We start from the raw sequence: 16,095 nt of genomic DNA, 5'->3' as shown, positions 1-16,095 counted from the left end.
CTTGCCCACCCTCCTGTTTCCTCACTCTTATCTTTAAAATTACCAAAATATTTATCCTACGGTAATACAATTTTAATATCCTCACAAGTGCATGTTATTTATACTTTGTGTTATGAAGAGTTCTGTTTTCATTTTGCATTTCCTTCTATGTTCCCAAGCATCATGCCATTACTACCTCTAGTTTAGCACTTTAGAACTGGTCTAAATCATTAGCGAACTGTTTTCTCATACACATAAACATTAAGCATTGTACTTCTATAAACTACTAAAATCCTCATGTTTGAAAAAGTTTTGTCTACATTGCTAGCACTCTGCATATGAAAAGCAGGCTAAACTTGGCTTAACAATACTTTTTCAAAATTTATTCTAAAGTTTCATTTCACTTTTGATGGAGTCACAGTCAAAAAAGCCCCAAAGCACTCAAACCACTGAGATCACTTCAAGATCAAAATTACTGCTTTTCTACGAGGTAGCAAAGAGATGATGCTGAGTAATGCATTCCAATTAGATTTAGAGGGGAAAAAGAAGTCAAAAGAAAACTGCTACAAAGGAATAATCAGACTAGAAAGCCAATGGAAAGCACCTTATTCTCATGCTATCGATGGGTAAGCTTTTATTTTACAAAATTCTGAAGTTATTAAAAGCATGCATTTGCTTACTTTGTAAAAATGCTGCATTGTTTTTTAATCTCGATACTTTACCTTTTTAACAGGTCCGTAGAAAGTAGCATTGAGATCTGCCGAACCCATATGGTGCTGGAGTGTCAGCTGTCGCCCACTATGTTTGGCTAAATAAAATCTGTAATACAGTTGAATTGAAAACTTAATACATAGTTCACATTATATAGCTAAGAGGAAACTGCTTTAAACAGTTACACAGACTTTGCATAGCCATTGAGGATTAAGAAACTTCTAACTTTTGCTTTTTGAAAACACTAACTCTTGTTAGAATTCCACCTAGAAGCTCCCAAAAACTCAAGCCTCACAACATGGTGACTGCATTCTCTAATTTTCACATGAACTGCTGAAGCACAGCATGCCAGCATGTCTTTAAGAGCAAAACACCTCTAAGTTTAGAAAGTTTCTTCTTAAAACCTCTACCTAAAAATCTGCTTTAATACATACCTTCTAAATATTTCAAACGCATGTCTGGGAGCTGGAGGGATGTTGCACTTTGGTGTGGCTGACTGAGTAGGCCAGTAACCTGTTGTGAGGACCCGCACTGTAAGATCAACACCACCTAATGAGACCTAAGGACAATCGGAAGAAAATATATGTTATTTTAAAACAGGACTGCGTTTCACCATTTTTCTCTATCAGTGTAGAATACATAGAATTTTCACAGGCTAAGAAAAAAGACAGACATAAATCAATAATCATTATTGTAACAAAGCCAGACAAATTAATTCATCACTATCAGAGTAGATGGTATGGCAAAAATCCTCCCTGTTACTGCCCTCAGGCATTTAAGAGTGCAGAGAATTTAACAAAATAAATTCTTAGCCAAGAATTAAAAGTCTGATCATAAACAGAACTCATAATATATGTAACAATTCTTTCTAAATGGGTTTTTGACAACATACAGTAAAGCCAGGTCGCTAAACATATCACTTTCAAAATAACTGTTTAAAAATTTACTCTCTGCTTCCAGAGAGTAAATACTGAATATCTAATGTTAAACCATAAGGAGCTTTTCCTGCAATTTACCTCTGGACTGCAATGTAAACAGTTGCTTTTACACACACAACCAAGCCACTTCCCCTAAAGATCACTGTTACTATAAATATTCAGCATTGGTCAGAAAACATTCCACAACTGAAGTGCTGATCTACAAAGTAACTGTGTCAGTAGGTGATAAACATCTTGCTACCAGTGAGGCATAATCCTTACTAGGTATCTCAACTAAGCTGGATATTATTAAACTTAAAACTGACTACTTTCAGCTCTAGGAGGTATAACTAACACCTTCAAAGAACACACGTTACGGACACAAAAAACCAAAGCATACTATATGCAACTTGTTATAAACCTCCTACATAAAATTATATTTTAGAAGGTCAAAACCTGTCATATGAACTCAGAAACTTCCAGTGCTAAACAGCAGAGTAGCATTCCATGCACTATGGAACTGTTTTTGTATCGTGCGTGTTGAATGCGTGCGTCAATAAACTTGGGTCTAGAAAACTCCTGAAAAATCCAGACAGAGCAGTGACAGGCTACTCGTACAGAAATCCCTTTGATTGAATTTCATTAAGGTTTAAGAGGAGCAATTCACTAAGGTATGTAAATACCCAAATAAAGGTTATTCTGTAGCAAATATTACTGCCATTTAGACAAAGAAACAGCCCTTCAGACAAAGAAAACTAGATAATCTGTGACTCACTTAAAAAACCACAAGCTTCAACAGCTTTCTCCCTCCAGCCAAAGTGCAGGGAAAGGCCATCAATGCAGGCAGAAAGATACAGAAAACACCTTTACTTGGAACTGAAATATCTCAGTTGAGATAGCAACCATTGCCCAAATTCTTTTGGTCTTTGCCAGATCAGAACACAGCATTTAGAATACCTCACATCACACATTATACGCAACACTGAGCAGTTTGTCACTTGAGAAGTTTGGGAAGCACTTAATGTCTTTTCAGCATAAAAATGGTATGAACTAATGGAAAGCGCCCTGAAGGGATCTAATCTGTACAAAACCCCAACAAACTGAAGTTTCAGGATGGCAGCTGTAGGAATGAATCATAATTAATTAGCTTGGACTTTCCTTAGTGCTGAGCTTTCCACTTACTGGTGGCAAACCAACCATCTACATGGCCCTTGGTACCACCTGTATCTCTGGATATGGGATCCGGCAGGAGACCTTGTGGGTAGGATTATTTAGAGAAGAGCAGACACTTGACTCCTCTAGGAGGCACCATACATAACCAAGGTACACAAATTGCTTAAAAAGGAGTAGAATGGGCTACTTCATATAAAACAGTATCACCAGCACATTGGCAGTAACATAAAAAAACCCCAAAATCTTCATGTTTTTATTTCCTCTCAAACATTACTGACACTAATAGAAATATATACACTTCCACAATAAATAAATACTCTAGAAATGTCATTAAAAGGCCATGATTAAGCTGGCCAAAAGGCAACCACCAAGCAAACTGCTGCTTATTTGTCAAGAAAAAGAAGTAGTTTCAAATAAGGCCTAGCAGAATATTTATTAACATTTTAAATTCTTGTTATTAGCTGTACATAGCTAGTAAGAAGAGAGACATATCTTATTAACTCACCTAATGCAAAACTGTCATGTAAAGTATATGAACTTTTAACACAAAACACCCTCATGTACGAGTCCCACATACCACCTAAAAAAGTGGGGATCCTCTAATACATTTTTCTTGAAATTAATATTTCAAGCATTCTAGAAAAAAAATCATTATTAACCTCTAAAGAAAAAGAGCAGTAGTAATGCTGCCTGTCCACAAACACCTTTATACGTATCCATATCCTCTAGAACCTCTTCTGAAACCATTCTGAGAACATCCTGTTCTTTCACTCCTGATGATTCACAGTATTCTGATGGGGAAGATCTCAGCCGAGCACTTCAAGACAGCAAAGATTTTGGATCACCTTGCACACCCAGGGACACTGGACAGAGTACATCCATGAAGATATTCCTGGCATTCAGGTTTTTAAAAGTGATTCAAACATGCTTGACATACTTGCCTGCAGACAAGGAACTACTTGGATGTTTGTTATACATTAAAGGCTACTGAGTATCAGCATAGAAAAAAGGTGTTTAGAGCAAACTGATACCTCAAAACAGAAGCAATCTCTCCCCTAAGTAATATTCCAGAGGTCCACTACACACCAAGGTATGACACTTCCAGTTAAATCCATATTTGGCAATTGGAATAAAATGGGATTTCTGCTTTTACTAAAGCCATTAACTGCACCAGGAAAGTTACACCAGAGATGGTGTGTTTTTCAAAGCATGCAATATTTTTATTGCTGGTAGCATAAAGTACAGGTCGCAATGAAGATTAAAAAATAAGACGGCATTTTGGGAACGCACATGAAAGTGGGCAGGCGGCCCCAGGAGCACGGGCACATCTGGGCACAGGTGGGCACGCACATCTGGGCACAGCAGAGTGGCACAGCTGGGCTCGGCAGATCGGCACAGCCGGGCACAGCTGGGCGGTGAGAGCGGGAGCAGCGCGCCGCCTGGCGGCCGCGGGCGGGCAAGGCGGCAGCCGGGCCCTCTGGGCAGAGGGTGGGTAGCAGAGAAGCTGACCCAGGATTTCAGGGAATGAAGTTGGCACCACTCAAACTGCAGATCGAGCTTCCAACTGACTTCTCTATCTCAGGAAATGCTCGCAAATTCCATACGATAAGTAACACGGTAAAATTTGAGCATGCTAACAAAATCCTTCCTTCCACAGGCGTGTACTGACAAATTAAAAAAAATCACAAACCTTGACACAGGCCTAGGGTTTGTACTGCAGTAAAAGGACGAGCACACAAACCCCCAACGTTCTTACCCCGGTTGCCTGAAGATGTTGCCTGAACTCATCCATCGTCGTGTTTGAGATGCTCATGTCCCTGAACATTCCTTCCAGTTTAGACGTGAACTGACATCCACATTCAGTCTAAAAACACACAAAATAACTTGTTGTGCCAGCACTATGAAAACAGAACTTGTGATATGTGAACTGCAAGACTAAGTTAGTTTGTAAATGTCACAGAAATGATATTTTGGTACGTTTGGTTACTGGGATTCCCATTTGCATTACCTTCAAAACTTACTGTAAGTTTCATATTCCATATAAGGATCTAATGCTACACATACCCAAACTTGTTTTCCTTCTGCATTATTGTATTTTCGCTTTCTTTTTATCTTCCTATCTTAAAAAAAATCTGTGAAAGCTTATCAGATCAAGGCACACACCTTCACCTGCTTTTTAGCATGATGCCATAAAAGGAAATAAACATTATTTGTATTAAAAAAGAAAAAAAAAACCCAAACCAAACAACTCTGTTGTCCTAAGAATGTGTAATTTTGAAGATTTACTGCAGATTACCAAGTGAGATTACCAGACCTTTTGAGAATCAGAGACATATGGATCTATAGATACATGTGCACAAACACATGCATTTCAGCTGCACATACAGGACTTTGTACCTATTTCTAACACATATTTTGAGGTATATGGTAAAGGCAAGCATGTTAGCTTCAGCATCCTAATCACTGTGCAAATCCGTAAGAAAAGAGGGCACTGACTCACCTTGCAAATGTTCATGCCCTGTGCCTTCTAAATCACGAGGGCAGAAGAGGTGGAGAGGTAATTGGGAAGGAATTTATATCAATAATTTGGAATACTGATAATTTGGAGAAATCTCATGCAAACAGGCTGCACTCACTGACAGAATAAGAAGGTCAAAAATGATGATCAGTAAAGTTTGATTTAGGATCAAATCACTCTGGTTTGAAGTTCCCAAGCCATTTATCACGCCACTTCGGAAGAAGCTGCATTAGAACTTGCTTCAAGGACTCTTCACCTTACAGATACTGATAGGAAGATTTTTTAACTTTTTTTAAATTTTTTTTTTCCAATCTATCTCGAACTACTTAAGCAAAAGCAAATTGAGCATTATCACCAGTCTGCAGATGGAGGAAACTATATGATAACGCATGTAATAAAAATTCTACTGCGAATAACAGAAAATCTAGGCTAAAACATAGTCTTGTCTTCAAATCCAGTCACTAGGTAACAGTAGTTGTCTTCTAATTTGGAAAGTCTTCACAAATTTTGAAAAAAAACCTGTTTTGTTTTCTAGATTGTTCTCTCATCACAGGTGCTTCCCAGTATTTCCTTTTGTTTCCACAAAATCATTCAGAAAAGGCTTTCTTATTTTCTGTTGGGGCTTTAAAATAAAATCTGTATTTAACAGCAATCAAGATGTATGTTATCTATATATTCCTCATGAAAAACCAGAATAACCTAAATTTATGAAAAAAATTTAAGAATAATGCAGATACTGTCTTACCTTTAATTTAGATATCATATTTTTCTCAGAGTCATCTGAAACGCTCTTGTTTGTCAGAAGTCGTCTTGCCAAGTGCTGCTTGTAATAACGTTCAAAAACATCTTTCTCTTGCATAAACCTAAATAAAACCATTGCCTTATCCAATATGGTTTCTACTTCTTGCTCTGTTAGCTGTAAAAGAAATAAATTGCTGGTTTTATCCTTCCAGCACAAGTGTCTTATACAATCTAAATACTTAAAGTAATTTACAGCAAGCATATGGCCTAACAGTAGCCTATAAAGAAGCCAACAAAGAGAACAGAACACAAACTCAATAGAACGGTGAAAGAAATAGATGTAAAATGGAGGGAAAAGCAATTGTGAGGGAGAAAGGAGATGATGGATGGGTAGAATGCCTGGATAAATACAGTAGAAGTTCCTGTATAAGTTGGTTTTCATCTATGCTTTCAAAAAATAAACCAGTATTAGAAGTATGAAAAGTTAGCTTGGAATGAAAGCTTTTACATGGTTAGATTCATTTTGCAAAGCCTGTCTAGTGCCACAACCAATAAAATGATTACTTATTTTATAAGTAAGTAGAATTTACTATTTGACTCCCAAAGCATAAGATGCATGCAATAATATTCAGCCTTGTTCAGAGCCACTGAAGCCTCAGCTGAACCACCCTGTCCAGTTCTGGGTGCTATACGTCAAAAAACTTCATGAAAGCAGCTATGAGGTAAGACTGACAGAAACAGTTGTACTTAAGCTAGAAGAGACAGGTATGGATATCTGTCCTCTGATACGTGAAAGCAGTAAAAAGAAGCAAAGGCAAACTGTTTCCCCTACCCAAGTGACTTAATTTTCAAAACAAATTACTAGATATTGAGAGTAAGTGCCAAACTATATTAAAAATATATATATATATATATTTAGGTTTCAAAGGAAGGGAGCTCCAACCTTTTTTTTTGTTTTTTGAGGGGCTATCTGCCAGAAGCGATCCAGGTATACTGCTTCACAGATGAAGGAAAGCCACACAACATCTTGAGATGTCCCTGGGCCTTATATGTAAGTTTAGATATAAAGTGTTGTGAGCTCAGATGTGTTACAAATACATTTTTAAGGCAGCATCGCCACTTTTCTAAATACAAAAATAATTATTCTTGGAACAGTAGCTTAGTTTCATTTCATCCAAGTTTACACAGCAAAGAGCATGATCATCTAATTTATACTTACTCCCTTGACTCCCTTTTTCAGCTTATCATCAATAAATAATGAGAGGTACTCTGGAGACCTAGAGTTGAGGTTGAGGAAATACTCGAAGTCACCCGCAATAGTCTGTTTGAAGAGTCGATCATTATTGAAAGATTCTTGAAGAAAGCGGTCAAACCTACTCTTCAAATCCAGTAAACCCTTTAAAACAAAGCAAAACCATTTTCACTGAATTGAAGTTGTAAGCTGTAAAACAGTAAAAATCTATGAAGTTGTAGAGAAGACCACATCTTCAGTCGGAGGTTCTGCTAAGCTCTCTATATTCGGCATTGTGTCTGAAATTTCATTTCCCTATAGCTGCCATAAATCTCTTACAGAAACAATTTTCAGATGAATTGGCTAAAATGTTGGTGTCGAATACTGGTGCAGTTTGCTGTAAAAGGCTATGCAAAAGATTAAGAAAGCTTTTTAATCATCCTTGTTAAACAGGCTGATCACTGTATTTTTAAATCGACAACTTAAAGGATGTATTTGTTGTACTTGTTAAGCGTTTCCTATTTCAAATAACTTCGACAAAGTCACCATCACAAAAACAGCATATGAAAGATGAGGCTAAGCACCCATTAACTGCATCCCTAGAGCTGCTAAACAAGTTTGAGGAGGAAACACAATGCACCAACAGGCCTAATCTTGTCAGGTGTTTTTCCTCCATTTCTAATTTCAATCCAGGGACATGTTCTGTGTTGTTTAGCTGCATGTTTCTTAATGATCTGCAAGAGTTGCTGTGAAGGTATGAATGTCAGGTACAAGCAATAGGTCTCCAGTTATCACACTGTGAAGTTCAAAAGCCTGAACTGAACCATTTCCTCTGAGCTAAATCATCAGATTCTTCACATCATTTTTAGGGGTTGCACCATCTTCACCCAGTTAAAACAACCAAGTGCAGAAGGTGGAAAGCATCTTAAAATCACCCAAGCACCTTGCAGATACAAAGTACACCCAGGATTTAGACATAACTATGACAGCATTTGATGGGGGAGGGAAATTTCACTCAAGAATTAAATTTATGATGGATAACAACTGCAGTGCTGCACTGTGATGAAGATTTTTGGTGATGGTCTAACACGGCTTCCTTGTCTGTCTTCTTACTGCCATTTAAGTCCTTGAAAGATTCAGATGAACGTGGCTGAGATAAGTGAGGTGGTTTCTCAAGTATTTTTATCTTCTTCCATTGTGTCAATGGAAGCGGATGAGGATAAATCTGTTTGGGAGTGTAGCAGTAATCAAATATCAATCCCTTCCCAAGGACATCGCCTTGAGATGGCTGGGTGCATCCTAATCAGCTGAGGGCAAGCTCTGTCAAAGAACATGCAGTGTGCCTGTAAGTCTCCTTCAGCTTCATATGCTACTTGCCTTCACAGCAGAAAACATCGATAGCAATTTTATAATTAAGTTTTTCTCTCAGTTATATTTTTTATGATAGTCCTTTAGGTCCTTCAAGATTTAAAAGGAGTGAAAATTACTTCAAGGTAACCCAGACACTTATTTTGCACATCATTTGACACTCCCCCCTTTTTTTAAAATCATAACAGCACTTAATCATTAAACCTAATAAATTTCAAAGGGCATTCTATTCTTCTTCTTAACAATCCTTGGAGAGGTGATTCTTGTCAGAGCCTGGTGTGAAGTTTGCTTCAGCATTGCCAGAAAATTAATAATCCAATAAAAAATGGGTTTATACCCAAATGGCTTCTTCTAATAACAACCAGTTCTAGTGAAGTTATTGATTTCAATCAAAACAGAGATAATAGACATAGAGCATTAAATGTTTCTCAAAGATCAGACACAAGTACTACAACTACACATTTAAAAAAAAACCTTAATGTTTAATGAATGCACATTTTCACATTAAGTATAACACATCTTCCATCTATAAAAACATTTCCTTAAAGTTCAATTAACTCTATAAAGATTTTATGTGCAAATTTAAAACCATCTTCTCAGAGACAATGGGAGATAAAAGATGACACACAATCCTAAAGCATGTTTTGCGATATTGATAAATTAATGGTTCACATCACTTCTCAGTGAGAAATAGAGAACAAGAAAGAACACTTACGCCTTTGAACATGCAGAAGTGTTCTGTTTCTCAGGGGACCAAGAATGAGGTCATTTGTTATGATTTATAACACATTTGCCTCTCCATCATAGTTAATCTTGCCATGAAATACTGTCATGATTTTTGTCTCAATAACATTACATAAAATTAAACAAAACAGACACCATAAAGCTATTTGCCAGCAGACGTACAACTCACTCTGGAGGCAAACATCATTTAGGATAATCCAAAAAGTTCCCAGCAGTTAGAAAATTAGCCTGAATATGTTGTTTAGTAAAAGCAGCTACCAAAACCACAAAAACTGAACATGTAATTTCCAATTAACTTAAGTGAAAGAAGAGTTGTAAACCTGTCTGATAATTCAGAGAATGTACAGAGAATGTACGTTATGAAGGTAGCTTCTCAATAACAATCCCTTTTGAATCAATATTAAGGATTACCTTATTAATTACACAGTTAACTGCTACTCTGAGGAACATGGCAAAGATGGAAGAAAAGAAAGTTAGAATATTTAACTACCTGAATGTAGTCAACTGGATTCTTTCCTTCTCCCTCTTCAGAAACCAGTGCTTTGCCTTGCTCTCTCAGGTATGAGCTCATGCACTCGCACATCGTCTTCAGACCATTTGGCACACGGCTGAACAACTTGTACATGCAAGCGAGGTCTGGAAACAAGAATGAGAAGTTATGCCAGACACGCTCTGTCTGTTACACTTCTGTAACTAATTCATTTCATAGCAAATGACAACAGTAAAAGTTCAGCCATTTGAGACACAAAAACCATTCCCCGTAACAGCTCGGGCACTTGAATCCTCTGATGTCCCCTTTGCTCCTGCCAACATGCGGACTACAGCAGCCACAAAATTAAAAACAAAGATTGTAATCCATTATTCTAGGTTGTCTGTAGCATGGAATCTGTTATTGCTGATCTGCAGGCCAGCAAAAGTTGATGCTTGTACTAAAGGATAGTACACTTAAAGCTTCAGTAAGACTATGTTTTCTAGTGGTATTTAAAAATGTAGCTCCCAAGATTATCATCCCAAAAAATCAAATACAGTTTTAAAAATTAAGAAAAATCTAAGTTAAAACAAATATAACAACACTAACAAGGCACTTGTTTCTGTATTCAAAGCAAAAACTAGTAAAATTTGGAGTTTAGTTCATATTTGTCTTAAAATCCACCATATAATTTTACAGTTCTTTGTTTTATCCATCTAAAATAATGGTAAGTGGCTTAGGTTGAACACTGCTTTCCAATCCATCCCTGTACATTTATGTGAAATCTTATCTTCACAATGCAGCAAGTATTTCCTCCCTAGTATTTAAATAAATCAAAGCAAGACCTAGAAAAGTTAAACTGATCCCTGTATCTTCCAAATACCCTTCAATATCCTTGTACCCTCAGCCTGAAGGCTATCCTAAATGGATATTAAAGAAAAAATGTTAAGTATAGTATCATCACTTTCCTTTTCAATACAGTAAATCTCTTTTCTTACAGCTAAGAAATTTGCTCATTTTGTCACTCTATCACTTAGTAATTGCGAAGCTGCTTTAATGAACAAAGGCCATTAATCTAAGCAGCAAGTCCGTTCGCCATTCTCACAGCTTTAGCATGAGCACCGATTTTTAAATATAGATACTACAATCACTCTATTCGTTATGCCACTCTAGAAACTTATGTTCTATTTCTTTCCATAGTAACTTTCATTCAGTCATTCTGTCACGCATTAACCTCTATTAGGGAAAATCAAATTAAGCCAAGCTCTTCTTTTTCAACCACTTCAATAAGCTGCTGCTTATCCTTTAAAAACAGCTAATTTTGTTTCTGCAAAGTTCTCTCCCCAAGAATTGGTCCTACAATACTTCTATTAAGTAAGTCATTTACAGTAGCGATCACTGCCTGTGGGCCCAAACGCGTGGATGCATTTTGACAGCTGTGTACTAGAGGAATGAAAGTAATAAACTGCTTCATGGAAAATAGGTAACAAAGACCACTCCCGTAGATTTGTACTCTTCCTAAGAGATACTTGGCTTACCAAAAAAGTAGGTGTATCTTGCGCTAAATAGAAACAAGTTATACAAGCCCTCTAAAACAAGCCTTCTAAAAGTCTCTGAAGTAATATTCTCAGATATTTTCAAAACACAGCCACCAAATGTTTTTACAATTACATTGGAACACAAAACATTAAGCTTGACTTATCCTACGTTTAAAAACAATAGGTGGTACCGTAAGCATTTCTGTCTCCCATATGATGCAGTCTTACCTTCCGTCTTCCCATTTTTCAGCATATGGACTAGCCCAGAGTTCTCCATTTCCACTATTGTTTTCATATGCTTGGAAATAAGCTCTCTCTCAACAACTTTCACAATTGGTTCTTCTGTTGATTTATCCAGACAATGCATCACCCGTTCTATTTCTTCATTAATTCTAGCTTCTACTTTCTTTATATATACAGAAGCACTGTTTTCAGCTAAAAATTTCTGACTTTCCATCTGTGATTAACAGAAATTAATACTTTAGACTTTTTTTTTAATGGGGAAACATGAAATGCACTAGTTATTTCGGATCAGCATTTATAAGCAAGTTCAAATCAAACCCAGCACGTCCAAGAAATACGATCATTGTACCTCCAAGATTTACATACATGCTAAACAGAAAATAAAGGTTCTACTACTCTAATTGTGTTACATACGTAAGGAGGTACATGCAATATGGACATGGTACTTGTAATACTAAAACAAGCTAAGCCAACTTAATTTCCAGTTACTAACTAGAGTTTTAGCCACAGGTCCAAAGAGAACAGAAGGATGGGGAGAGGAAAGAGGCACAAAATGCTTTCAAGTACCAGTTTATGTAATACTTATAAGTTGTGAAGATCATCTGTTCTCATTAGTGAAAATGCTGAGCACATTATTTCACAAACTTATTTTATTCATATTGCTCAGCATAGTCTTTTGGAGGAAAGATCTTATTTTTTCAAGGTAGAAATAAGAACTCAAACATAAATGTAAGTAAATATTTTTCTTAATTTTCTGCAACATGAATAAAAAACCAGAATGCAATGACTTTAAATGGTTGTGTAATATAGGCTTCTGATTTTCAAAGAAGTTTGGAGACTAGAGGATATGACAGACAGTTGATTCTGCATAAGAATTGGGAGGCTGACAAATTATCTTATCTAAGTATCTTTTAACACACTTTTACATCTTCTATCAACTCCCCAAAATAGATGAGTGTGATTACACTCAACAGCCATTCAATTGGCTTTTTTTCTTGAAGTTATTTCACAAAAACAACTCAGGAAATATTTGAAACGTGTTATTCAGCAGCTGGTCAACAACTGTCTAGCAACTTGGATACACTTAATTCCTCTACTTTGTTCATTTTATTAACGACAACTCAAAAATATAGAAACTATGAAGGGAACAAAACCTGCAACAATTTAAACCTTTAAAAAAGACTGTGGCTGCAACACAGGAACAGACTAATTTCCATGCAATAGCCCAAAGCACGCACAAGATGAGCATGGTGATTACTTATTGGCACCCATAGCTCAAAACTACATTCAAATGACGGTAATTCTGTAAAATTTGTGTTACTTTCTCCACAAAGTTATTATTTTTTTTTCTTATTTCATTTAACTGAGATGGACATACTCAGCAAATAAGCAGCAACTACTTAAAGTACTATCAACTCTCACAGTTCCAGGCATTTGTAACAACATTTTAAATAAGATACTACAACATTGCTGTACCTGAAAAAATTCTGCAGACATCTCCAAAAACGGAGCCTCAAAGTCTTCTTCATAGACTGACCTTCCTTCAAGACCTAGAATCATTAACATCTGGCAAGCATTTCTTATTGCGCCTCTGCCAAAAAGTAAGTTGTTAACAACTTGAGAAATCCACATGCTTGTAAAACAGAGTACACAGCAGAAAACAACTCAGAACACAGTATCGACTTAAAATATATAGTAATACAAAGTCCTTCCTAAATCTGTTTTATTCATGACAGGTTTTCAGGAAGATTATAGGAGCAAGATTGTTTTTGTTCTAAACTAAGGTGCAGACAATGCTTATTAAATATTTTAAATACCATGATAGCAGAGCAGTCTCAAATTGTACTAACTGGGAAAACTATTAATAATATATTTTAACATACAAGAAAATAACAAAAAAATCCTCCTTCAAAGAAAACTGAAAACTGCACATGTAGGTTGGAACTGAGCAATTCAAAACAATTGCACAGATGGAAGTTGCTGTGCAAAGTTCTGTGGTTTTTGTTTAAAAAAAAAAAAAAAAAGAAAATAAAAGAAAAGAAAGTGTATCAGCAAGCTAAGCATTTAGTCAGGCTTAGAAACAGACCAATAAAATGAAAAAACAAAGGAACTGCATCCAGGAAAAAAATTCCACTTGCTGGCAGTAGGGGACAATACACAGCTGTTGCCAGGGAGTATTTTTCTCTTCATAAATTACGTGTTGGGCAATCTCAGTCACAGAATTGCAGCCAAGGTAGCATGGAGTTTACAGATCTCCACACCCAACAGCTGCTCTGAAACTGGAGATGCACATGAAAACTTGCAAATTTGAAGCGAGTGCAGCTGCAGTATCTGCAGCATGTGGCACAAAACTCCACATCTAGTAAACCGGCTGGAGAACACAAAGAACAGATTTAAAAGCTCAGAGATGCAACTGAACTACCAAGAAACAGAGGGATCAAAACATGAGGAAGGAAAATAGAATTGCAAAAGAAAACTTCAAAAACATATTTAAAAAAAACAGGTACAAGAAAATTAAACAACCTCTAAGTACGGAGGAAATACAGAGTAGCAAGAGAAAGAGAATCGTCAAAACTCCGGTTTATAACCAAATGCTCCGGCACAAGGTAGTAATGCAGAGATTTAACCAAAGTTTTATTAAAAAACACAGATAAATATTAAAAAATTTATTAATGAGCTTTCCCATTTACCATCAGGCTAACCCTTCATGTATAAAGAAATATGTTATTCCAGATTATGGAGAAATTTTACTTTTGATCAGAAATGCAGCCGTAAGTGATGATTTATTTGTGTATGTTCTTGATTCACTCTTAAAAATTGACAGGTATTATAATATTTACAACAAAAGACAATCACTTACAAACATCTTACCTGTCTACAACTTCTCCTTTCCTTTCTCTTGCAATCATATCCAGCAGAGTTTGCCGCAGGTGATCCCTAATGCAGCCATAGCGTACAACTTGATCTCGAAAAATAATCAAGCCCAAATTGTAGACATTCTCCACATTATTTTGTTGCACATACACACGGTCCTAAATAAAGGCATATGCAGCAATGACATTTCAAATTCAGTACACCCACGCTATTCAAAATTGCAGGAGATTGTCATATTTGTACTGCACAGAAATAAACAAACTAATCTTATCTCCTTTCTTCATGAAATGAAATTATGAATACCCTCAAAATCAAAAATCAGTCCCATTTTCCAAAACTCCATTTGCATAGAAAGACTACTTTGCATAAGACTATAAGCACAGCATTTATGACTAAAGCATGCCAGAACAAATTTACAGCCTTGACACTTCTTCATTTGGGGTCAGGGAATCTCCAAACACTGACACATTTCATGGAACAATCTGAAAGATGTTCTACTTATCTACTCAAACCCCTTCCATCCACCCCTTTTTATTCTTTCAGAAGAATTAATTTTTCCCCTTCTCCCACAGATCTTCCTATCACTCCTTATAGGTAGACAGTTCCACCTCAATATTCAGTGAAATGTCCTGAAATAGCATCATTAGACGAACAGAAGAAAAAGCCAAAATGTTACAACCAAACATTTATGGCTTGGTTCTGCAAAATTGTACATAAGAACTTGTGTTGAACACCCCCTGGCATCCCACTCAGAAATCTGTTGCAAGGTTTTTTGAGAATTTATATAGTTATAACAAAATAATAATGATAAAAACCACAAATTCTACACAGGATGAAGGTCAATGCTTGGAACTGAGTATAAAGATTAGCTTCTCCATTGGTTCCATCGATTATCTGAAGTGCTTTACCACACTCAGAATTGAAATGTAAAGTTACTCAAACACCTAGTAAACAAAAATAAATTAAAAAAAAAATAATCATACTTCAGACTACAGAAAAAGATTACAAAATGCTAAGTTTATATAAATTCCACAATTAGAAAAAAAATCAGAAGGAACAGACACTGCACCCTTTAGTATTTTAACAGCTGAATTTACATGGCAAAATTATTCGCATACTAATTATATGCTGGATTGCCACTTCATGACCAGAGGAAAGCAAAACACTGGGTTCCACAACTCACAAATGATTTCCCACTCCCTTCACAGAGGCAGCACTTACTTTAAATGGAAAACCACGATGGCAATAGGTGAGCTATGCCCATCCCATGGCTCATGAAGCAAGCTCAGTTCTGCCTCAAACAAGAAGTATACTAACCAGTCTCATGAAGTCAGACTAGTGATATGTGGTGGTCTAGATCCTTGGAATATATTACTCCATTTTCTTTTGTTATTTAGAAAAAGGGTTATTTATTTCACTCTCTTATTTACACATTTACATCAAGAACAGATGTAAATGTGACTTTAAAGTAATATAAGCTTAAAACACACTTTCAAAGAGATGAAAGGAAAAAAAAAGTGGCGTATAATATACTACAAAACCTAAGGAGAAAAAAAAAAAAAATATATATATATATATATAATTTCCGA

At 36.2% G+C, this 16,095-nt stretch overlaps 1 protein-coding gene across 1 annotated transcript in view; it reads right to left on the bottom strand.

The window, feature by feature from the left end:
- The window catches only part of CUL3 (cullin 3), a 56,474-nt gene that overhangs the window by 9,148 nt on the left and 31,231 nt on the right, over positions 1–16,095 (bottom strand). The window contains exons 4-12 of the mRNA XM_065074076.1: positions 14,504–14,664; positions 13,109–13,223; positions 11,618–11,846; positions 9,873–10,018; positions 7,259–7,435; positions 6,044–6,214; positions 4,537–4,644; positions 1,125–1,249; positions 702–798 (exon numbers count right to left, since the gene is read on the bottom strand). Of these exons, the coding sequence (XP_064930148.1) occupies positions 702–798; positions 1,125–1,249; positions 4,537–4,644; positions 6,044–6,214; positions 7,259–7,435; positions 9,873–10,018; positions 11,618–11,846; positions 13,109–13,223; positions 14,504–14,664 (1,329 nt within the window). The remainder of the gene's footprint in view (positions 1–701; positions 799–1,124; positions 1,250–4,536; positions 4,645–6,043; positions 6,215–7,258; positions 7,436–9,872; positions 10,019–11,617; positions 11,847–13,108; positions 13,224–14,503; positions 14,665–16,095) is intronic.

This window comes from Columba livia, chromosome 9, assembly GCF_036013475.1.
Source record: "Columba livia isolate bColLiv1 breed racing homer chromosome 9, bColLiv1.pat.W.v2, whole genome shotgun sequence".
NCBI classification, from domain to species: domain Eukaryota; kingdom Metazoa; phylum Chordata; class Aves; order Columbiformes; family Columbidae; genus Columba; species Columba livia.
This window is presented reverse-complemented; position numbering and strand designations above follow the sequence as displayed.